We start from the raw sequence: 24,249 nt of genomic DNA, 5'->3' as shown, positions 1-24,249 counted from the left end.
GTTTGATTTACTATAGCGGGTATTTTAGCGGATTTTTATGATTGGCAGCCGTCACACACTAAAAGACGCTTTTTTTTGCAAAAAATAGTTTTTGCGTCTCCACATTTTGAGACCTATAATTTTTCCATATTTTGGTCCACAGAGTCATGTGAGGTCTTGTTTTTGCGGGATGAGTTGAAGTTTTTATTGGTAGCATTTTCGGGCACGTGACATTTTTTGATCGCTTTTTATTCTATTCATGAATTTCTTTTGGGGGAGGCGTTTATACCGTTCCGCGTTTGGTAAAATTGATAAATCAGTTTTATTCTTCGGGTCAGTACGATTACAGCGACACCTCATTTATATCATTTTTTTATGTTTTGGTGCTTTTATACGATAAAAACTCTTTTATAGAAAAATAATTATTTTTGCATCGCTTTATTCTGAGGACTATAACTTTTTAATTTTTTCGCTGAAGATGCTGTATGGCGGCTCGTTTTTTGAGGGACAAAATGAGGTTTTCAGCGGTACCACTTTTTGTTCGGCGGTATGATAATACTTGTTGCCTTGTTTTTTTGTTTGTTTTTTTACGGTGTTTACTGAAGGGGTTAACTAGTGGGACAGTTTTATAGGTCGGGTCGTTACGGACACGGCAATACTAAATATCTGTGCTTTTATTGTTTTTTTTTTCATTTAGATAAAGAAATGTATTTATGGGAACAATATATATATATATTTTTTTTATTTAGTAATTTTTTTTTTTTTACACATGTGAAAAAAATTTTTTTTTACACTATAACATTGCCCCGGGGGGAACATCATGTTATACTGTAAGATCGCTGATCTGACACTTTGCAATGCACTATGTCAGATCAGCGATCTAACGTGCACTGCTTCAGGCTTATCAGCGCCTGCTCTGAGCAGGCGCTGGTAAGCCACCTCCCTGCAGGACCCGGAAGTAGCCCCGTGGCCATTTTGGGTCCGGATTTTTGGTTTGGAATTCTTTTTGACTTAATACTCAAGACTTTTATTTAAAAAAACTGCATTTTGTGATTACTTGTCTATTATTTAAATTTGTTTGTGATCTGAAACATTTACGTGTTGCAAACATGAAAAATAAATCAGGGAGGGGGCAAACACGTTTTTAAACACATTTGTTTATATACAGTGGGGAATATAAGTATTCGATACACTGACGATTTTGCAAGTTTTCCCACCTACAAAGAATGGAGAGGTCTGTAATTTTTATCGTAGGTACACTTCAACTGTGAGAGACAGAATCTAAAAATAAAACCAGAAAATCACATTGTAGGATTTTAAATAATTAAATTGCATTTTATTTCATGAAATAAGTATTTGATCACCGACCCACCAGCAAGAATTTGACTCTCGAAGACCTGTTAGTGTTTCTGTAAGAAGCCTCCTACTCTGCACTCATTACCTGTATTAATTGCACCTGTTGCAACTCATTACCTGTATAAAAGACACCTGTCCACACACTCAATCACACTCCAACCTCTCCACCATGGCCAAGACCAAAGAGCTGTCTAAGGACACCAGGGACAAAATTGCAGAGCTGCACAATTATGGGATGGGCTACCGGACAATAGGCAAGCAGCTTAGACAACAACTATTGACACAATTATTAGAAAATGGAAGAAACACAAGATGACTGTCAATCTTCCTCGGTCTGGGACTCCATGCGAGATCTCGCCTCGTGGAGTAAGGATGATTCCGAGAAAGGTCAGGAATCAGCCCAGAACTACACGGTAGGACCTGGTCAATAACCTGAAGAGAGCTGGGACCAGCGTCTCAAACATTACCGTTAGTGACACACTACGCCGTCATGGATTAGAATCCTGCAGGGCACACAAGGTTCCCCTGCGCACGCCATCACATGTCCAGGCCCGTTTGAAGTTCACCAATGACCATCTGGATGATCCAGAGGAGGAACGGGAGAAGGTCATGTGGTTATATTTTCTTCTTATGCTTTATAATTCATTATATTTGGTACATAATATGTCCTTAAAGAGGGTACTTTTCACAGCAGCAGTTATAGGAAAATGTCAATTTTGCTTAGTAGCAAAAAATTGCCCAAAATTAATTTTCTGGTGAACCTGTGCACAACCTTCCCGAGACCGCTGATACAGAGCGTTACTTACACGATAAGATGGAAATAGCCAATCCCAAAACTGCGATCCTTTTCATCACCCTTGAATATATCTGAAATGAAAGTCAATATTTTATTATAGTTGATCTAACTGTATACTTTATATCTATGTAAAACTTTAAATATAAGATGATGGAGTTGTATAGCAAAATCGAGATCGGGCCACCCCGTCTGCCGCGTGTTCTGAGATAACATTTTTTGGCGTGAAGTCTTCACAGATTTGGATTTGGAATTGCCAAGAAAGACACCGAATAATACTGGGCTACTCTTTGCTCTTCTCTTCCCCCTTTTCACTGTGTAAATTTCACACATCTGCAGCCGCATCCCCCTCCTCTCCCTCCTCTCCTTAATTCAGTGTCTTCACTGCCTGAGGTTTCTAGACATTTGCAGAGAGCCGGTAAACTGAGACAGGCTGAAGAACAAGAAAAATGGAAGTGAGGAAGAAGCTATGTTCCTCTAATACACATAACATTTAGACTTATAAAATTCATTTTTTTATTAACCTAAAGGAAAGTTCTTAAAAGTGACATCTCCATATGGTCACCAAGAAAACCGATCCACAACATCGTCTGATCTAGCAACCATGTGTAAATAAATAAAAGAGCTACGAGGTTTGTCGCTTGGGATTCTGCAATTCTTAAGAATCGAAATTCTATCAACAGGTAAATGGGAAGATGTTCAGTGGCTACACAGCTCTCGTCGAGGCTGCGATGATCTCACGGGGCTTTCCAAGGTGGGGATGACAATACCACAAGTCCTCGTAATTCAGCTTCCCTTGATCCATGGTATTATTAACCAGTTACCTGAAATATTCCTCTAGTTACTACTCAGCTACATTAACCAAGAAATATCAACTGTCTTGAAGAAATCAACATCGGAGAAGCCTAAAGAGCCCAAGATTCCAGAAATAAGACTACTCAGATTCATTAGAATGATCCACCGTAGATAGCAGTCAGTTATCACTCCCAATCTGCAGACTTAAGTCATCCCATTCCCTACATGTTTGATCACAGTTGGCAAAATTTGTGATTTTTTAAAGTAAAGAAAGATTAGTCATGTTGTATTTCAACATGCCTAATCATTGAGGATCACACATGTTGTAGTTCAACATACCTGATCATTTGTTTCTTCAGGGTACAAACAATCACTAGGGAGATCTTCCAGCAGCCTATTCTCCTTTTCAGGGTTGCTAAATTATTTTTATGATGAACCATTAAATGGGATGCCCTGTGAACACACATTATCACCTAGCCATGGAAGAGGTAATAACTTGGTGATCCAGTGGGGATCTGAATGCTGGGATCTACAGTGATCAGCAAAACACGGAATTTTAGTCCCCATTAGGGAAGTCTTATGCACATTACAGAACATAGCTGCAGGTCCGACACCCGACCGCCGTCCCATTCATTCTCTATGGGGCCACTGGCGGCAGCTCCGTAGGGAATTAATGGAGCCACGGTCAAGCCCGCACCTTTCCAAATAAAAGCATAAAACCCCCCAGTTTTCAGTGGAGACATATCTCAGATTATACGGTCAGTGTAAAGGGATATCGAATATACAAAAAATTATCACCTACTGGATAGGTAATAATTAGTGACGACTCCGAGTGAAGGTGTTATTGGAGCACAACAGAGTGTTTTTGGCAACACATGCAAGGATTGCCTAACAAACAATTGCCTAACTGTGCGCATCTACACCCCCTCCAACCCCCAACTGACTGTCATTTACCACCCCCCCAGTGTCAGCCACCACCCCTTTCTTCGAAGACTGCACCACCTGGCTACTTCTTTTCCCTTCCACTGACATTCCCACTATGATCGTGGGTGACTTCAACATCCCCATTGACACTTCCCACTCAGCTGTCTCTAGGCTTCTATCTCTCACTTCATCCTTTGACATCGCTCAATGGTCTTCCGCTGCCACTCACAAAGATGGTCACACACTGGACCTCATCTGCACTTGCCTCTGTTCCCTATCTACAGTAACATCTCTAACTCACCTCTACCTCTTTCTGACTGCAACCTACTTACATTCTCTTCTCTCTCCTCTCCAGATGCACAATCACCACTCTAAAAACTTTCACACGCTGACAGATATCTCAAGCACATTGATCTACACACACTATCTGAATCCCTTCTCCCTTTTGCAAACATAAGTTCCTTACACAATGCAGAAGCTGCTGCTGCTTTATATAACACCACAACAGCTGAAGCTCTCAGATCGGTAGCCCCCCTTACCCATTCCAAAGCTTGCACAATCAACAGGCAACCCTGGCACACCAGCCTGACTAAAGAACTGAGGCGAGCTTCCAGGGCAGCTGAGCAGAGATGGAAAACCCTTGACTCTGACCTCTCCTTCAAACCACATATCCAAGTCCTTTCCACTTCCTGCTGTCTCCAACTTAAAAATATTTCCAGGATCCGTACATTCCTTAATCAAGAATCTGCAAAAACACTACTGCATTCCCTCATCATCTGCAACCTCCTGCTTTGTGGCCTCCCCTCTAACACTCTCGCACCCCTCCAAAGTATCCTCCTAAATCCTCCAGCCTGGCTAATCCACCTGTACCACCACTATTCCCCGGCCTCTTCTCTCTCCTTGATTGGCTCCCCATTACCAGAGACTCCAGTTCAAAACCCTAACCATGGCATACAAAGCCAGCCACAACCTGTCTCCTTCATACATCTGTGACCTCGTCTCCCGTTCTAGACAGAACAGAAGCATCTCTACTGGTCACAGAAGGTGCAAAAAGTGTCAGAGAACCTCCAAAAGCAGATGAGTGGAAGCATGTGACCAAAAGAAGCAAGAAGACCATGGAGAAATCACCAACCACACAACTGAAGAACCGATATCAAATCTTTGTAGAGGATGAAGATGGCACACCTAAGAATGAAGCAATACCAGCAAGCAAAAAAGAAAAGGGCACACAGCAACAAGTGACAGCAAAAAGTACAGCCAAGAAGCAACGAAGAGTGGTGGTGGTGGGAGACTCACTACTGAGAGGCACCGAAGCAGCCATCTGCAGACCGGACATAACTGCAAGAGAAGTATGCTGCCTTCCAGGTGCGATGATCAAGGATGTGACCGATAGGATACCAAAGCTCTTCAGCTCCAAGGACGTCCACCCATTTCTTCTGATACATGTTGGCACCAATGACACGGCAAGGAAGGACCTACCGACAATCTGCAAGGACTTTGAAGAGTTGGGGAAGAAAGTAAAGGAACTGGATGCACAGGTAGTTTTTTCTTCTATCCTTCCAGTAGACGGGCATGGCACCAGGAGATGGAACAGGATCCTTGATGCAAACAACTGGCTAAGACGATGGTGCAGACAACAAGGATTTGGATTCCTGGACCACGGTGTGAATTACTGGTATGATGGACTCCTCGCCAGAAACGGACTACACCTCAACAAACCTGGGAAACACACATTCGCCAGAAGACTCGCTACACTCATCAGGAGGGCGTTAAACTAGAAGAAGAGGGGACGGGAAGAAAAACATTAGACTCGAACAAAGACGACCCAGGAAAACATACTCAGAAGGGAGGTAAGAACATTTCTAAAACAATCCACAGTGAGGAGATTGGAACAAAACAAAATCCTCTAAACTGCATGCTCGCAAACGCCAGAAGCCTGACAAACAAGATGGAAGAACTAGAAGCAGAAATATCTACAGGTAACTTTGACATAGTGGGAATAACCGAGACATGGTTAGATGAAAGCTATGACTGGGCAGTTAACTTACAGGGTTACAGTCTGTTTAGAAAGGATCGTAAAAATCGGAGAGGAGGAGGGGTTTGTCTCTATGTAAAGTCTTGTCTAAAGTCCACTTTAAGGGAGGATATTAGCGAAGGGAATGAGGATGTCGAGTCCATATGGGTTGAAATTCATGGAGGGAAAAATGGTAACAAAATTCTCATTGGGGTCTGTTACAAACCCCCAAATATAACAGAAAGCATGGAAAGTCTACTTCTAAAGCAGATAGATGAAGCTGCAACCCATAATGAGGTCCTGGTTATGGGGGACTTTAACTACCCGGATATTAACTGGGAAACAGAAACCTGTGAAACCCATAAAGGCAACAGGTTTCTGCTAATAACCAAGAAAAATTATCTTTCACAATTGGTGCAGAATCCAACCAGAGGAGCAGCACTTTTAGACCTAATACTATCTAATAGACCTGACAGAATAACAAATCTGCAGGTGGTTGGGCATTTAGGAAATAGCGACCACAATATTGTGCAGTTTCACCTGTCTTTCACTAGGGGGACTTGTCAGGGAGTCACAAAAACATTGAACTTTAGGAAGGCAAAGTTTGAACAGCTTAGAGATGCCCTTAATCTGGTAGACTGGGACAATATCCTCAGAAATGAGAATACAGATAATAAATGGGAAATGTTTAAGAACATCCTAAATAGGCAGTGTAAGCGGTTTATACCTTGTGGGAATAAAAGGACTAGAAATAGGAAAAACCCAATGTGGCTAAACAAAGAAGTAAGACAGGCAATTAACAGTAAAAAGAAAGCATTTGCACTACTAAAGCAGGATGGCACCATTGAAGCTCTAAAAAACTATAGGGAGAAAAATACTTTATCTAAAAAACTAATTAAAGCTGCCAAAAAGGAAACAGAGAAGCACATTGCTAAGGAGAGTAAAACTAATCCCAAACTGTTCTTCAACTATATCAATAGTAAAAGAATAAAAACTGAAAATGTAGGCCCCTTAAAAAATAGTGAGGAAAGAATGGTTGTAGATGACGAGGAAAAAGCTAACATATTAAACACCTTCTTCTCCACGGTATTCACGGTGGAAAATGAAATGCTAGGTGAAATCCCAAGAAACAATGAAAACCCTATATTAAGGGTCACCAATCTAACCCAAGAAGAGGTGCGAAACCGGCTAAATAAGATTAAAATAGATAAATCTCCGGGTCCGGATGGCATACACCCACGAGTACTAAGAGAACTAAGTAATGTAATAGATAAACCATTATTTCTTATTTTTAGTGACTCTATAGCGACAGGGTCTGTTCCGCAGGACTGGCGCATAGCAAATGTGGTGCCAATATTCAAAAAGGGCTCTAAAAGTGAACCTGGAAATTATAGGCCAGTAAGTCTAACCTCTATTGTTGGTAAAATATTTGAAGGGTTTCTGAGGGATGTTATTCTGGATTATCTCAATGAGAATAACTGTTTAACTCCATATCAGCATGGGTTTATGAGAAATTGCTCCTGTCAAACCAATCTAATCAGTTTTTATGAAGAGGTAAGCTATAGACTGGACCACGGTGAGTCATTGGACGTGGTATATCTCGATTTTTCCAAAGCGTTTGATACCGTGCCGCACAAGAGGTTGGTACACAAAATGAGAATGCTTGGTCTGGGGGAAAATGTGTGTAAATGGGTTAGTAACTGGCTTAGTGATAGAAAGCAGAGGGTGGTTATAAATGGTATAGTCTCTAACTGGGTCGCTGTGACCAGTGGGGTACCGCAGGGGTCAGTATTGGGACCTGTTCTCTTCAACATATTCATTAATGATCTGGTAGAAGGTTTACACAGTAAAATATCGATATTTGCAGATGATACAAAACTATGTAAAGCAGTTAATACAAGAGAAGATAGTATTCTGCTACAGATGGATCTGGATAAGTTGGAAACTTGGGCTGAAAGGTGGCAGATGAGGTTTAACAATGATAAATGTAAGGTTATACACATGGGAAGAGGGAATCAATATCACCATTACACACTGAACGGGAAACCACTGGGTAAATCTGACAGGGAGAAGGACTTGGGGATCCTAGTTAATGATAAACTTACCTGGAGCAGCCAGTGCCAGGCAGCAGCTGCCAAGGCAAACAGGATCATGGGGTGCATTAAAAGAGGTCTGGATACACATGATGAGAGCATTATACTGCCTCTGTACAAATCCCTAGTTAGACCGCACATGGAGTACTGTGTCCAGTTTTGGGCACCGGTGCTCAGGAAGGATATAATGGAACTAGAGAGAGTACAAAGGAGGGCAACAAAATTAATAAAGGGGATGGGAGAACTACAATACCCAGATAGATTAGCGAAATTAGGATTATTTAGTCTAGAAAAAAGACGACTGAGGGGCGATCTAATAACCATGTATAAGTATATAAGGGGACAATACAAATATCTCGCTGAGGATCTGTTTATACCAAGGAAGGTGACGGGCACAAGGGGGCATTCTTTGCGTCTGGAGGAGAGAAGGTTTTTCCACCAACATAGAAGAGGATTCTTTACTGTTAGGGCAGTGAGAATCTGGAATTGCTTGCCTGAGGAGGTGGTGATGGCGAACTCAGTCGAGGGGTTCAAGAGAGGCCTGGATGTCTTCCTGGAGCAGAACAATATTGTATCATACAATTATTAGGTTCTGTAGAAGGACGTAGATCTGGGTATTTATTATGATGGAATATAGGCTGAACTGGATGGACAAATGTCTTTTTTCGGCCTTACTAACTATGTTACTATGTTACTATGTTACTTACCTGCACGCAACCTCCGATCCTCACAAGATCTCCTTCTCTACTCCTCTCTTATCTCCTCTTCCCACAATCACATACAAGACTTCTCCTGTGCTTCCCCCATACTCTGGAACTCTCTACTCCAACACATCAGACTCTCACCTACCTGGGACATCTTCAAAGTGAACCTGAAGACCCACCTCTTCTGACAAGCCTACAACCTGCAGTAACCGCCGATCCACCAAACCACTGCACGACCAGCTCTACCCTCACTGTATCCTCACCCATCCCTTGTAGATTGTGAGCCCTCACTGGTAAGGTCCCCTCTCCTCCTGTACCAGTCGTGACTTGTATTGTTTAAGATTATTGTCCTTGTTTTTATTATGTACACCCCTCCTCACATGTAAAGCGCCATGGAATAAATGGCGCTATAACAATAAATAATAGTAATAATACAAAACTCTATAAAAATATGTTCCAGAATTGTAACTTCGAAGGGAAAGGAAGTATTTACTATAACAGAAGTCAGGAAAAGTGACGGATCCTCTTTTAAGTGGCTGTCCCATTAGGACAAGCTTTACACACCTCAATATTGAAATCGCGGCAGGGAGTTTCCCACTGGGCATTTCCCGAGCTAGACTGGTGAGTTGCTGCAGAGGAATGTTCTTTTAGATACTACAGGGCAATGTATTACCGTATTCATGGATCAGAAAAATTTGAAACTAGGACTGCAAGCATTCACTGCCAGCTACAGGCCATCCGCCATTTCTTTTGACCCTAGTGGCAAATCATGTGCTTTTCGACAAAATCAGTGGTTTGACTTTTGGGGTGTGCTGTCACACACAGTGCACAAGTTACCCCTCCTGAAGGGAACGCCATAGATGACCTGGCAGCAAAGGTTTAGTCCCTAAACAGATCCTTGAGCCTGGCTGAAAATTCTTCATGAGAAGAGAGGAAGTATGAGTCTAAAACCAACAGTGGCCAGTGTGAAATTTGCAAGATTACGAATGTACTTTTTTTTTCATTTCATTCATTTTATTTTTAATAATGATCACTGTGAAAATTAAAAAAACATTTTTTTAAATATATATCTCAAAAAAATGATTTAACCCCTTTATGATGCAGCCAGTTTCCGTTTTTGCGTTTTTTTTGTTTTTTACCTCCGCTTCTTCCCAGAGCCATAACTTTTTTTTTACTTTTCTGTCCACATAGACATATATGGACTTGGTTTTTTTTTTTTGCAAGATGAGTTGTATTTTTAAATGACAACATTCATATAGGAACATAGCGTAGTGGAAAACGGGGGAAAAAAAATCCAAGTGGTGAGAAATTGTGAAAGAAAACACAATTCTGACACTGTTTTTTGGGAATTGTTTTTACGGTGTACATTATATGGTAAAAATTGACAACGTACGGTAATACAATTCTGCTCATCAGTGCGATTCTGGTGATACCAAACATGATCAGTTTTTTTTAATTATTTTAATGATGAAAAATCATAAATTTTAAAAAAAGATTGGAGGTTGAGTCATCATTCTTCGAGACCCGTAACATTTTTATTTTTCCGTAGATTTTTTTGTGGGCGAGGCAAAATTTTTCCTGATACTATCTTTGGATACATGTGACCTTTTGATCATCGCTTGTTACATAATTTTTTGAGGAATTGCAGCAACCCCAAAAAATTTTAATTTTGGCGTTTTTAATTTTGTTTTTCATTTACGTTCTTTACTGATCTGGTTAGTTATTTTTATTTTTTTATATATTTTAATAGATCAAACTTTTCTGATCTTGGCATTATCACATTTGTACACATGTATATTTGTTTTATTTTTTAATATGTTTATTTTTAATGGGAGAAAATTAACTTTTATGGGCTTTCCGTTTCATCATATTATTTAAAACTTTTTTTGCTGTTGTTTATATGATTGTCAGATCATTTGTGTTACATACAGAGATGGTACAGCATCATTGTAGATAGTAAAAAATTACGGTCTCCTTTGACGTCTGCCCACGGGCAAGGATTCAAAGAAACTCCGTAATGACAAGCATGGGGCTTTTCAGCAGAAAGGCATAGCAACCCATCGGTGACCAATGATCATGTCAACCGACCACCGATGGGTGCATGGAATGACGCTCTCCTCTGCCGGCTCGTGTTAAACGTCACTATCAGAGTTTGACAGCGGCATTTAACAAGTTAAATTGCAATTTTTAAAGGCAGGTCCCGGCTGTAACACGCAGCCATCATCTCTTGAGTATGGTTCGGACTTACCCCATGAGCCAGCTCCATACACCAGCTTCCAATTTGCGCCGTACATGTACGGCGCGTGTAGTGAAGGGGTTAGTCATTTTCTGACAATACTTTTCATTTAATCATCTACATACAAAAAATGTAAATGTAACTGTCAGAACTTTAGATTATCGAAAATCCAAATTCGCCAGCTTCAACAAATTTTCCCCAAAAATGTGATTTACAGTGAATAAATTTGCAACGAATCTCGGTACTGCAAAACCTGAAATTCTCGTTAAAATACCCGAATAGCACTCGGAGGTCTCTTAGGACTGTATTGGACCCATTTGAAGTCTTTAATTCAAACATGGCTCTATTAATGTCCAAGTGATCTCAACCCATCTGGCTAAGGGTAAATGAATGGTAATCTCAGTAGCAACCAACAGTGGTATTCAGGTGGCTTGTACGGGTCTAATATTTGACTACTACAAGAAAGAAGTGTACAAAAAAGAGGTAGATTTTACATTTCTGGGTTCTAGAGATTTGTGATTTCTACGGAAAACAAAACTAAAATTATGGCTTTTCTGCCTGTGACACATAAGCCTAGGTTTCAGGATTCTTCTTTATTAGTAAAATTAGGACACAGGGTATTACACTGCCCTCCTGCAATAGCAGTGTGTGAAGATTAAAAAATAATGATGTAACTAAAATGCTTTGCTGCTACTTCAGTATATCACAGATCAATGAGTTCACAGTCACACTGACTATGCAGGTCCTGCACCTCACCTTATCACTGGAATCTTTAGATTAATATTCACAGACTGACTACTACTGCCATTTTAAATGTGCAGCACAATTCAATTTTGGCTTTTTTTCTGTCCCTATGTGGAATGACTTGTGCCCTCTGACCCTCTATGCTGTAAAAGTATGGCGCAGTAAGGCCAGCCTCCTTCCTTTATACTAGCTGTGGTTGTCCCAACGATTGGCAGCACTAAACCATGTTACGAGATAGCAGCCGGACATTTTGGAGAATCCTGCCTAGTTGCGTCTGATATCATTTGCCCGCACTGTGACTCTTCAGCAGTGTGTGAAATGGTGCCAGGAGGTTGCGGGAAAGCAAAACTTATCGAATTCGCGGGGACCTACGAATATCAGGAAAAGCGACTCGAATTCGATTTTCGGCCTAGCAGTCCAATAGTTTCTAATCAGAACCCAAAGGGGAAAACAAACAAAATGAGCAGGGTCCTTAACAGAGTAAATCAATAACACGCAGTGAAACTAGAAAGCAAGGATGGCATTATAGGAAGTTCTGATGAAATATGTACATCCCTATATGACTCATCGCAAAGATTTGTTCATGAAGGAACTACATGTTCTCAGCAAAAGTACAGTAGAAATTCAGCATATTCCAAAACCATAGAACTTTTGCGCTTTTGTGCTTTTTGAAAACTTTTTGCAGCTTCACAATCGAAAGGCAACATACATTATGTTGTGCACATGGTCAATGAGGGCACATACAGTATCTTTACTTTTCGGTTATAATATTGCAACAATAAACATTGAGAGTATGTGCACACGTCAGGATTTCTGGCAGAAATTTTCCTGACAAAAACCTGACATTTCTGCCAGAAATCCGCATGCGTTTTTTTCGCGTTTTTTACGCATTTTTGACGTGTTTTTGGTGCGTTTTTTTCCCAAATGCATAGAATTGCAGGAAAAACGCAGAAAATCCGCAAAAACAATGAACATGCTCAAAAAACGCATCCATGTGCACAAAACATACAGAATGCATTCTAAATGATAGAATGCATAATGTATGCGTTTTTAATGAGTTTTTATAGCGTTTTTAGTGTGAAAAAACGCAAAAAAATGCGAAAAAACCTGAACGTGTGCATATAGCCTAATAGGTATATATTGTATGTGGGGAATGCTTGCCCCCCTCCTATTGAAAAACAGGGGTCCCGCATCTCTTTAAGTGCAAAACCCAGCTGCATTGGGAAGGAGAGCTGTCCTTTTTTGCCTACATATTGAAGAAACATCCATTATTGTGCAATTTGTTATCCTAATCTAAGATAAGGTCATTAGTAAGGGGCTAAAGGTACCTTCACAGTGAACGATATCGCTAGCGATCCGTGATGTTGCAGCGTCCTGGCTTGCGATATCGTTGAGTTTGACAGGCAGCAGCGATCAGGATCCTGCTTTGCCATCGTTGGTCGGAGCAGAAAGTCCAAAACTTTATTCCGTCGCTGGACTCCCGCTGACATCGCTGAATCGGCGTGTGTGACGCCGATTCAGCGATGTGTTCACTGGTAACCAGGGTAAACATCGGGTTACTAAGTGCAGGGCCGCGCTTAGTAACCCGATGTTTACCCTGGTTCCCAGCGTAAACGTAAAAAAAAAAAACACTACATACTTACATTCCGGTGTCTTTCCCCCGGCGCTGTGCTTCTCTGCACTGTGTAAACGCCGGCCGGAAAGCAGAGCGGTGACGTCACCGCTGTGCTCTGCTTTGCGGCCGGCCGGCGCTCACAGTCAGTGCAGAGAAGCACAGCGCCGGGGGACAGACACCGGAATGTAAGTATGTAGTGTTTGTTTTTTTTATGTTTACGCTGGTAACCAGGGTAAACATCGGGTTACTAAGCGCGGCCCTGCGCTTAGTAACCCGATGTTTACCCTGCTTACCAGGGGACTTCGCATAGTTGGTCACTGGAGAGCTGTCTGAGTGACAGCTCTCCAGCGACCACATAGCGACGCTGCAACGATCGGGATCATTGTCTAGATCGCTGCAGCGTCGCTAAATGTGACGGTACCTTAAAGTGTACTGCTGGAAACTAGATAGGCAGGATGACTGCATTGTCAATAGCAATAGAGCAGGGTGCAAACATATATTTTAGCTTTTCCCACTCTGTATGGCACAAGAGTCATCCTTTTGCTGGTAGGGGAGTTTATACTGACAGAATTGCAGGCGGCTTGTATTACTGGAGACTAGATAGGCAGAATTACATAACTATCAATAGCAACAGAGAGCAAAATGTAAATATATATTTTAGTCTGTTCCACTCAGTATGGTATAGCAGTCATCCTTTTGCTGGTAGAGGAATTTATATTGACTGAATTACATGTGACTTGTATTACTGGAGACTAGATAGGCAGAATTACACGACTATCAATAGCAGGAGAGAGCAGAATGTAAACATAAACTTTAGTCTTCCGCACTCTGTATGTTTAGGAGTCATCCTTTTGCTGGTAGGGAAGTTTACATTGACAGAATTGCAGGTGACTTGTATTACTGGAGACTAGATAGGCAGGATTACATAACTATCAATAGCAGTAGAAACCAGAATATAAAGATATATTTTAGTCTTTTCCACTTTGCGTGGTATGGCAGTCATCCTTTTGCTGGTAGGGGAGTTTATATTGACTGAATTATATGTGGCTTGTATTACTGGAGACTAGATAGGCAGAATTACAAAACTATCAATGGCAGCAGAGAGCAAAATGTAAACAATGTAAACATAAACCATAACAGGTGAATTTTATTACTGGAATCTAGATAAGTTGGGTTACAACACTGACAATAGCAGTGGAGAGCAGAGAGTAAAGGTATCCTTTACTCTTACTTACTCTGTGGATAGAAGGAATTATCCTTTTGTCACTTGGGGAATTTATACTGACTGAATAGCAGGTGAATTGCAGTGCCGGAGACTAGATAAGCAGGACTACACCATTGACAATAGCATCAGAGAGCAAAGAGTAAGCACATACTTTATGATTGTTTACGTTGTGAATTGGCGGAATCATAATTTGTCACTAGAAGAGTTTACACTGACTGAACAGCAATTAAATTATACCGCTGAAGACTAGATATGCAGGATTAAACCTCTGACAAAACTTTAGCGAGTAGAGAATAAATATATACTTTATGCTTCGTTATTCTGTGCATTGGAGGAATCATCATTTTGTTACTAGAACAGTTTATGCTGAAGAAATAAAACCAGGTGAATTGTATTACTGGAGACTAGATAGGCAGGTTTTCACCAATGATAGCGGCAGTATAGAGCAGGGATTAAAAAGATATTTTATGATTGCTTACTTTCTGCATTTTAGGAATCACACTTTTGTCAGTTGAGGAGTTTATACTGATTGAATAGCAAGTATACTGTACTACTGGAGACTAGATAGGCAGTTTTACACGAGTGGCAATAGCAATAGAGAGCAGAGGGTTGACGTATACCTTATGCTTACTTACTCTGCATTGAAAGAATCAGACTTTTGTCACTGGATGAGTTTATATTTGACTGAATGGCAAGTATATTGTACTACTGGAGTCTAGATAAGCAGACTATGTCTCATACACATCACTCTATGAACTTTGGGAACAGAAGCCTTAGTTGCAGTTCATTTGACTCAATGCAAAATCTATAACAGGTCACCCCACCTAGAATGTATCCGGTTCACTTTCCATTGGGGGCTTCTTACCCTTTACTCTACACATGGTATGTTTTTGCCTGAACCTTCTGTTCAGAAATTGGTGGTTTCCCTCCAGGGTGTAAGTATAGTGGGTGCAATTGTTGCATTTGGTGCCCTGGAGCCTAAGAGGGCTCAAAAAGTCCCCTTGTCCCATTTGAGAAGCATGATACCATTAAAGAACTTTGATACCTGAGGGTCCTGTTGGAGATTTTCCATTGGGGCACATGAGCTTTGAGTTATGCCCATGGTTGCCTCTTTACCTTTTTAAGTAGGCAATGACTGCTGTACATTTATGGTAGCCAAACACCATCATGAAATGGAGTGACCCATGCACTGTGGGTCCCAACAGTATTTCGGAAACCACAGGACGAATTGCCTCGCTACCAGCAACTCCAAGCTACACCTTCACTCACAGAAAAGAACCTGCACCCATTTCCCAGCATAGTATCTTGAGATACATAAAATTATTGGATCCTATTGGAAGAGAGACCCAAATTTTCACTGTAAAAAATGATCCAACTACCTTAATCCCCTTGTGATAGAGAAGGAGATAACTTATGCGTCCAAATCTGGCCCTGATTGATTGACCCTTTAAATTGACCCATTTTGTGAGAAGTAGAAAACCTCAAACTTTTTTAATAGAAAAAAATACCCTTTGATAAATCATTTCCCTTTACCAGACCTTCTCGTAGATGAAACATCTATAATGGGCATTGGCGTCATTACTGCCAATATCAACCCGATGGCTCAAGATCTCAAATTCCTAGAGGAACTTTCCTCTTTTAAAAAAAAATGGGCACTCCATAGAAATTTCACAAATTTTGGCAAAAGTTGAAAAAAATTAACTTAGACAATATTTAGGGCCACTTGCCAATCTAACCTCCTGTAGAAGTCAAAAGCTTCTTCAGGGGTTCCGATTCCGAAGCAGATACCAGCATAGCCGTAGAGTTCTCCAAGGTAAAGCCACTTCAGGAAATCACTGTAGTGGAACCAGATGTTTTGTGAGGAAACCTCTAAAGTCAACATCCAGGTAGGAGGTATCAACGATTATTCACTGCCGGAAGGACTGGAGAAAACTGGAGAAAACTGACACCATGTTGTCTCCATGCTTCCCTATACTTAGAAGCAGGAGGATTCAGGAGACCATCCTGCTGCTATTAACAAAATCACCATTTTATTCTCAATTCATTAAAAACAAACATAAAATCAAAATTTTATTTCCAGGAAAGCGCTGCCGAGGAAAACCACAAAGGAAGAGCACATCTAAGACGACATCCACTATATACTCACTTTCATCATATTATAATGATGCAAGTATATGAAATATGCACATAATGTATCCCCTTCACAACATGCACCGTACATGTACTGGGTATGTCGAGTCTCCCCCTTTGATGTGGGCTCCAGCGGTGAGCCTACATTTTTCCCGGCACGTCAGCTGTTTTGAACAGCTGATATGTGCCCTTAACAGCCATGGGTGGAATCGTGATCCACCCGTGGCTGTTAACCTGTTAAAAGTCGTTGTCAATCTCTGATAGCTGCATTTAATGTGATCGCGTCTGAAGCGTGTCAGTAATCCCGCCCATCGGTGCTCATGTCACATGACCACGGGTGGCCGATGGGTTGGCATGACAACCCGCGGTCTGCAGCAGACCTCTGTGTTTTTCATTGCTATGAGCACCGCCAAGCGGTCGGACCTCATAGCAAGTGAGCATTTCTGCTACATACAGGCGATCTGATCATCGCCTGTATGTAGCAGAGCTGATCGGGTTATGGCAGCTTCTAGTCTCCCATAGAAGCAAGTGAAAAGTAAAAAAAAATGTTTTTAAAAAAGTTTTAAAAAATTAATAAAGTTGAAATCACCTCCCATTCAAAATAAAAGTTTTTTTTTAAATGCACATATTTGGTATTGCCGTGTTCAGAATCGCCCGATCTAGCAAGATATAAAAGAAAATAATCCGATTGGTAAACGGCGTAGAGAAAAAAAAAGTCAAAACCCCAGAATTACGTTTTTTTGGTCGCCGCAACATTGCATTAAAATGCAATAACGGGCAATCAAAGGTTGTATCTGCACCAAAATGGCCACAAAAAATGGAGGCGCTACAGGTCTCTGAAAATAGAGCCATTTAAAAAAAAAGACAAAAACAAATTTTGGATTTTTTTCACTATTTAAATAAAAAAGAACCTAGACATGTTTGGTGTCTACGAACTTGTAATGACCTGGAGAATCATAATGTCAGTTTTAGCCTTTGGGGAGCAGGGAAAAAGACAAAAAAAAACAGTTGTGGCATTGCAGTACACGATATGGTAAAACAAATGATGTCCTTCAAAAGTACAACTTGTCCCGCAAAAAAACAAGCCCTCACATGGCCACTGAAAAATAAAAAAGTAATGTCTCTGGGAAGAAGGGGGGCAAAAAATAAAAACTCAAAAAAATGAAAAAGGGCAGCGGCGTGAAGGGGTTAATATAGCGACATTCTGAATAAGATGTCAAACAACATTGTACCTTATAAGATCTAAGAGCCAGAAAGACCCGATAACAGTGCAACATTTCTCTATTAGTCCATTCAAAATTGGGGATTGCTTTACCCCAGCAGACAACAACAACAAGCAAATAATGGGTAAAGCAAAGCTAAAACATAACTCACAGTGACGGTGCCTGGTATACCAACCTAATGGTCACCACTAGTGTTGAGCGATACCGTCCGATACTTGAAAGTATCGGTATCGGATAGTATCGGCCGATACCCGAAAAATATCGGATATCGCCGATACCGATATCCGATACCAATACAAGTCAATGGGACATCAAGTATCGGAAGGTATTCTCATGGTTCCCAGGGTCTGAAGGAGAGGAAACTCTCCTTCAGGCCCTGGGATCCATAGGGATGTGTAAAATAAAGAATTAAAATAAAAAATATTGATATATTTACCTCTCCGGCGGCCCCTGAACTCAGCGCGGGTAACCGGCAGGCTTCGTTGTTCAAAATCAGCGCTTTTAGGACCTGAGAATCACGTCCCGGCTTCTGATTGGTCGCGGGCCGCCCATGTGACCGCCACGCGACCAATCACAAGCCGCGACGTCACCGCAAGCTATTAACGCGCTCATTTTTAAAAATGAGCGCGTTAATGACTTTCAAAGACGTAGCGGCTTGTGATTGGTCGCGTGGCCGCGACCAATCACAAGCCGCTACGTCTTTGAAAGCCATTAACGCGCTCATTTTTAAAAATGAGCGCGTTAATAGCTTGCGGTGACGTCGCGGCTTGTGATTGGTCGCGTGGCCGCGACCAATCACAAGCCGCTACGTCTTTGAAAGCCATTAACGCGCTCATTTTTAAAAATGAGCGCGTTAATAGCTTGCGGTGACGTCGCGGCTTGTGATTGGTCGCGTGGCGGTCACATGGGCGGCCCGCGACCAATCAGAAGCCGGGACATGATTCTCAGGTCCTAAACGCGCTGATTTTGAACAACGAAGCCTGCCGGTTACCCGCGCTGAGTCCAGGGGCCGCCGGAGAGGTAAATATATCAATATTTTTTATTTTAATTCTTTATTTTACACATCTCTATGTATCCGATACCGATACCCGATACCACAAAAGTATCGGATCTCGGTATCGGAATTCCGATACCGCAAGTATCGGCCGATACCCGATACTTGCGGTATCGGAATGCTCAACACTAGTCACCACTTTGTATCATATTTACATAGGAGGGCAACTTGTTTTTGCACAATAGAAAGATAAAAGCTTCTTTGAATGTATATTAATAGTAAATAGATCATAGATAGATAGATAGATAGTTAGATAGATAGATAATAGAAAGATAGATAGATAGATAGATAAAAGATAATAGATAGATTGATAATAGATAGATATGGGACAGATAGATAATAGATAGATAATAGATGATAGATAGATAATAGATACATAAGAGAGATAATAGATAGATGGTAGATAAAAGATAGATAATAAATAGATAATAGATAGATAAATAATAGATAGATAATAGATGGATAATAGATAGATAGATAGATAGATAGATAGATAGATAGATAGATAGATAGATAGATAGATAGATGGATAGATAATAGATAGATAATAGATAATAGATAGATGATAGATAGATGATAGATAGATGATAGATAATAGATAGATAATATATAATAGATAGATGATAGATAGATAATAGATAGATAATATATAATAGATAGATAATAGATAGATAATAGATAATAGATAGATAATAGATAATAGATAGATGATAGATAGATGATAGATGATAGATAATAGATAGATAGATAATAGATAGATAATAGATAGATAGATCATAGATAATAGATAGATGATAGATAGATAGATAATAGATAGATAGATAGATAGATAGATAGATAGATAGATAGATAGATAGATAATAGATAATAGATAGATAATAGATAGAGGCAATGTTGGCAGTGTCAGGTTTAGTGCCCGTCAGAGAACGCTCCCCCTGTATTTTCTATGTAGCAGTGATGTCGTTTGTATCTGATATATCCAGTTTTTGCTTATTTCTTAGCGCTTATCTTTGGTTTATAGATACATAGATCTTAGTTGAAAAAAAAAAGTAGTATGTGCCACATAAAGATGGTATTTCCCAAGAAGATGAGTTATTCCAATAGAGCTGAATGCATTTCTGTGGACGTCTTAGGTCTGCAGCCCCTTTAGTTATTGTCGCTACCGTCCACATACCCCTATATCTCCCATCTGTTTATGTCATCCGTCTCTGCATGCAGCAAAGCTGGAGTTGTCGTCTGGCACAAGCCATAGTGATTTGGGGACACCAGTCACTGTTCATGAACTTATTGTGAGGCAGGAAAGTCAAGCGGTCCTGGGTCAGTGCAAAGAGGGCTCATAATAGACAAAGGAGAAAGACAAGAGCATTGTCAGGTGACAGTCCGAGGTCAGAGAATCAGGAATGTAGCGGATCAAGACAAAGGGGAAAGTCAAACAGAAGGTCAAAAAGGTAAATCCAAGGTCAGCTGCGGAGATCAGAATACAAGTCAGAACACAGAGCAAACACACTCTACAGTACATGAGCAAAGCTACAATTGGCAATGGTCTGACAATTGTCAGAGAGTTAAATACCCCAGTAATCTCCAAGAATTGATGACACCTTGCGTAGATTCCACAGACCCAGCCGGATAGGACGGCTCAGCTATCAACCACAGACTGGGCGGTAGAGCTGTCACTCACAATCCTGACAACTCAGCAAACCCTTAATCCACAGGGCGGCAGAGGTGTCATTCACAGGGTCCCTAGGACACCGTGAGTGGAGGAATGAAGACAGATATCACCTTGTGGTTACAATTACAGGCAGATCCCTTGAGGCGCTGCCACAACCTGTTCGCGGTGCTAGAACCTGCGGGGAACCCCAGATTTTGCTGATCGCTTTCTCTGCAGCGGCCACTACTGGGAAAATGGGGTATTACACGCAGTCATTCAAATCAATCAGTACACCACACAGGCGGCCCAGGACGTCCACAGTGAAAGTGTCTTTTTGAAGCGCTTCTCTGCTTTGGGCTATGGCCCAAAAAAGGAGATCCTGTATGGAGGACCCCTCTTTAGTACATCTATGTGCCCCAGAAGGTTGTATTATCCCTTTAAATTTCGATACTATGTATAACACTTTTGCAATTGTGTCACAAGGACAATAATTTCAGCTCTGCTACATCTATATAATAAGAGAACTAAAAACTTACAGAGAAATGCATTTTCTGTACTTCTGGAATCTCTGGAACTTTAGTCACACCGTCAGGACATGCTGGGAATTGTAGTTCCAGCAACGCTTGCGAAAGCTCAGAGCACTGCTGTAAGGTTTTAAAAAAAAATAAAAATAAGCTCAGCAGAATCCAAGTCGCAGCATTGCTATTCACAGGCAGACAGGTAAAACCTGAAGATCGAGAGCAGTAATAACTAACCTGCCTGTCCAAAGCTCAGATCGAACTGATTGTCTGGAAGTCGAGGCGTTGATGAAATCTCTGCTAAAAAAAAAGTTCTGAACACGTGACGCCTTCTGTCATATAGGAGTTCCTGTTACGCAGAATTTCCCCTTTTGATTCCATCCACAATAAAAGTCACATTCTTGGAGGTATAGACATGTGGGAAAGTAAACTACCTCCAAATGTATCATACGTGCATCCATTCTTAAAGTGACAATAACTAAACAAAAGAAACATCAAGAAACAAACAAAAATGTATCAAAATGTGGAGGTTCTGCTCAGTTTCTTCTAAAAAAAAAAACTCTGCAAAAAGATTCCATGTGCACATAATCATGGTCCAATCACAATTCTGAAATGTACTCTTCAGGGAAATAAATTCTTCCAACACTCTTCAAAACTACTTAAGGAAACACTTCAGGAAAATGAACAAAAAAAAAACATCCAAAAACTGCTCTGAAAAGAATTGGTTCTTGAAACGGTTTCCACTTGAAAAACAAAAAATTTAGAATTCCTCAAATAACAATGCTTAAAAATGTATGATGATGTACATACTCTATACTCACACCAACTTGTTTGAGGAATTCAAAAAATAGGATTTTTTTTTTTAAATAGAAACCACATCAGGAAACTCTCTTTTTTGGGGAAGATTCTGGAAGTGTTTTTCCTTTCCTGAAGTGATTTTCAGCAGGTTATTTTTTCTTGCAGTGATTGTTGTAGCCTCTTAATTTGACAGTACCTAGACTGCCATGGATTGCATTAGGACCATCTTCAAAGAAGTGTTTTATGACTTTTTTCATCCCCAGCAGATATTTGGGCTAATATTGTGGTGCAGGCACCAGGCCACATTTCTAAATCCAAATTGCTTGGGCTACTATTGTGGTGCAGGCAGCAGGCCACATTTCCTAATCAAAATTGTTTGGGCTAATATTGTGGTGAAGGCACCATGCCACATGTTCTAATCAAAATCGTTTTGGCTATTATTGTTGTGCAGGCAGGAGGCCACATTTCCTAATCAAAATTGTTTGGGCTAATGTTGTGGTCCAGGCACCAGGCCACATTTCCTAATCAAAATTGTTGGGCTAATATTGTGGTGCAGGCAGGAGGCCACATAGTTACATAGTTATTAAGGTTGAAGGAAGACTTTAAGTCCATCTAGTTCAATCCATAGCCTAACCTAACTTGCCCTAACATGTTGATACAGAGGAAGGCAAAAAAAAACCATGTGGCAAAGAGTAAGCTCCACCTTGCCCTAATCAAAATCGTTTGGGCTAATTGTTATGATGCGGTGGTCTAGGAGCAACATGGAACGAGCTCTGAAGGAAGTGGTAACTGTACTGACCGCAGTCCCTAAGCTCAACACAACACTAGAAGCAGCCGTCGAATGCTCCTAACTCTCCCTATGCATCTCGTCACAGCCTAAGAGCTAACTACCCCTAAAGACAGAAGCAGGAAAACTATCTTGCCTCAGAGAAAATCCCCAAAGGATAGATTAGACCCCCACAAATAATGACTGTGAGTGGAGAGGGAAAAGACATACACAGAATGAAACCAGGATGAGCATAGGAGGCCAGTCTAGCTTGATAGATAGGACAGGATGGAATACTGTGCGGTAGGTATAAAACACTACAAAAATCCATGCAGAGTTTACTAAAATTCTCCACACCTGACTAAAGGTGTGGAGGGTAAATCTGCTTCCCAGAGCTTCCAGCAAGACAGACTTAATTCATACTGATAAGCTGGACAAACATAGAAAGCACTGAACGGATAAGTCCACAATCTGTGAACAGAACAGAGCAAGTAAGAACTTAGCTTTGCTGAACTGGTCAGGAAAACAGGGAAATCCAAAGAGATGTGAATCCAACCAGAAACCACTTACAAGTGGCACTAGCTGAAGGAACAGCCAGACCTAAATAGCCGAGCAGAAGAGAAGATAAGTGGAGGCAGCTGATGACAGCTAACTCCAAGGAGCAGCCAAACCACTTGAAACCACAAGAGGGAGCTCAAGAGCAGAACTCACAAAAGTGCCACTTACAACCACCGGAGGGAGCCCAAGAGCGGAATTCACAACAGCACCCCCCCCCTTGAGGAGGGGTCACCGAACCCTCACCAGAGCCCCCAGGCCGATCAGGATGAGCCAAATGAAAAGCACGAACCAAATCGGCGCCATGGACATTGGAGGCAACAACCCAAGAATTATCCTCCTGGCCATAACCCCTCCACTTGACAAGATACTGAAGCCTCCACCTCGAAAAACGAGAATCCAAAATCTTCTCAACCTCATATTCCAACTCTACCTCAACCAACACCGGGGCAGGAGGGTCAACCGAGGGAACAACGGGCACCACATATCTCCGCAACAAAGATCTATGGAAAACATTATGAATGGCAAAAGAGGCTGGAAGAGCCAAACGAAACGACACCGGATTAATAATTTCAGAAATTTTATAAGGACCAATAAACCAAGGCTTAAACTTAGGGGACGAAACCTTCATAGGAACATGACGAGAAGACAACCAAACCAAATCCCCCACACGAAGCCGGGGACCAACACACCGACGGCGGTTAGCAAAACGTTGAGCCCTTTCCTGAGACAACGTCAAATTGTCCACCACATGAGTCCAAATCTGCTGCAGCCTGTCCACCACAGAATCAACACCAGGACAATCAGAAGGCTCAACCTGCCCAGAAAAAAAGCGAGGATGAAAACCAAAATTACAAAAGAAAGGAGAAACCAAAGTAGCCGAACTAGCCCGATTATTAAGGGCAAACTCGGCCAAAGGCAAGAAAGACACCCAATCATCCTGATCAGCAGACACAAAGCATCTCAAATAGGTCTCCAAGGTCTGATTAGTTTGCTCAGTTTGGCCATTAGTCTGAGGATGAAACGCCGAAGAAAAAGACAAATCAATGCCCATCCTAGCACAAAAGGACCGCCAAAAT

The 24,249-nt window shown here is 41.2% G+C and overlaps 1 protein-coding gene across 2 annotated transcripts in view; it reads right to left on the bottom strand.

Annotated features, from left to right (window-relative positions):
* Positions 1 to 21,315, bottom strand: part of CD86 (CD86 molecule) — a 54,849-nt gene extending 33,534 nt beyond the window's left edge. Inside the window, exons 1-3 of one of the 2 annotated variants that reach the window (XM_069760629.1) lie at positions 21,289 to 21,315; positions 21,070 to 21,177; positions 2,142 to 2,202 (exon numbers count right to left, since the gene is read on the bottom strand). In XM_069760629.1, coding sequence (XP_069616730.1) covers positions 2,142 to 2,202; positions 21,070 to 21,081 — 73 coding nt within the window. In that variant the 5' untranslated portion in view covers positions 21,082 to 21,177; positions 21,289 to 21,315. Of the gene's footprint in view, positions 1 to 2,141; positions 2,203 to 21,069 lie in introns of both variants that reach the window. The other variant, XM_069760627.1, reaches the window with a different exon arrangement.
* Between the last annotated feature and the right edge of the window lie 2,934 nt (positions 21,316 to 24,249).

Source organism: Ranitomeya imitator, chromosome 3, assembly GCF_032444005.1.
Source record: "Ranitomeya imitator isolate aRanImi1 chromosome 3, aRanImi1.pri, whole genome shotgun sequence".
In the NCBI taxonomy this organism is placed as follows: domain Eukaryota; kingdom Metazoa; phylum Chordata; class Amphibia; order Anura; family Dendrobatidae; genus Ranitomeya; species Ranitomeya imitator.
The sequence above is the reverse complement of the archived record's forward strand: the minus strand, read 5'-3'. Positions and strand labels throughout refer to the sequence as shown.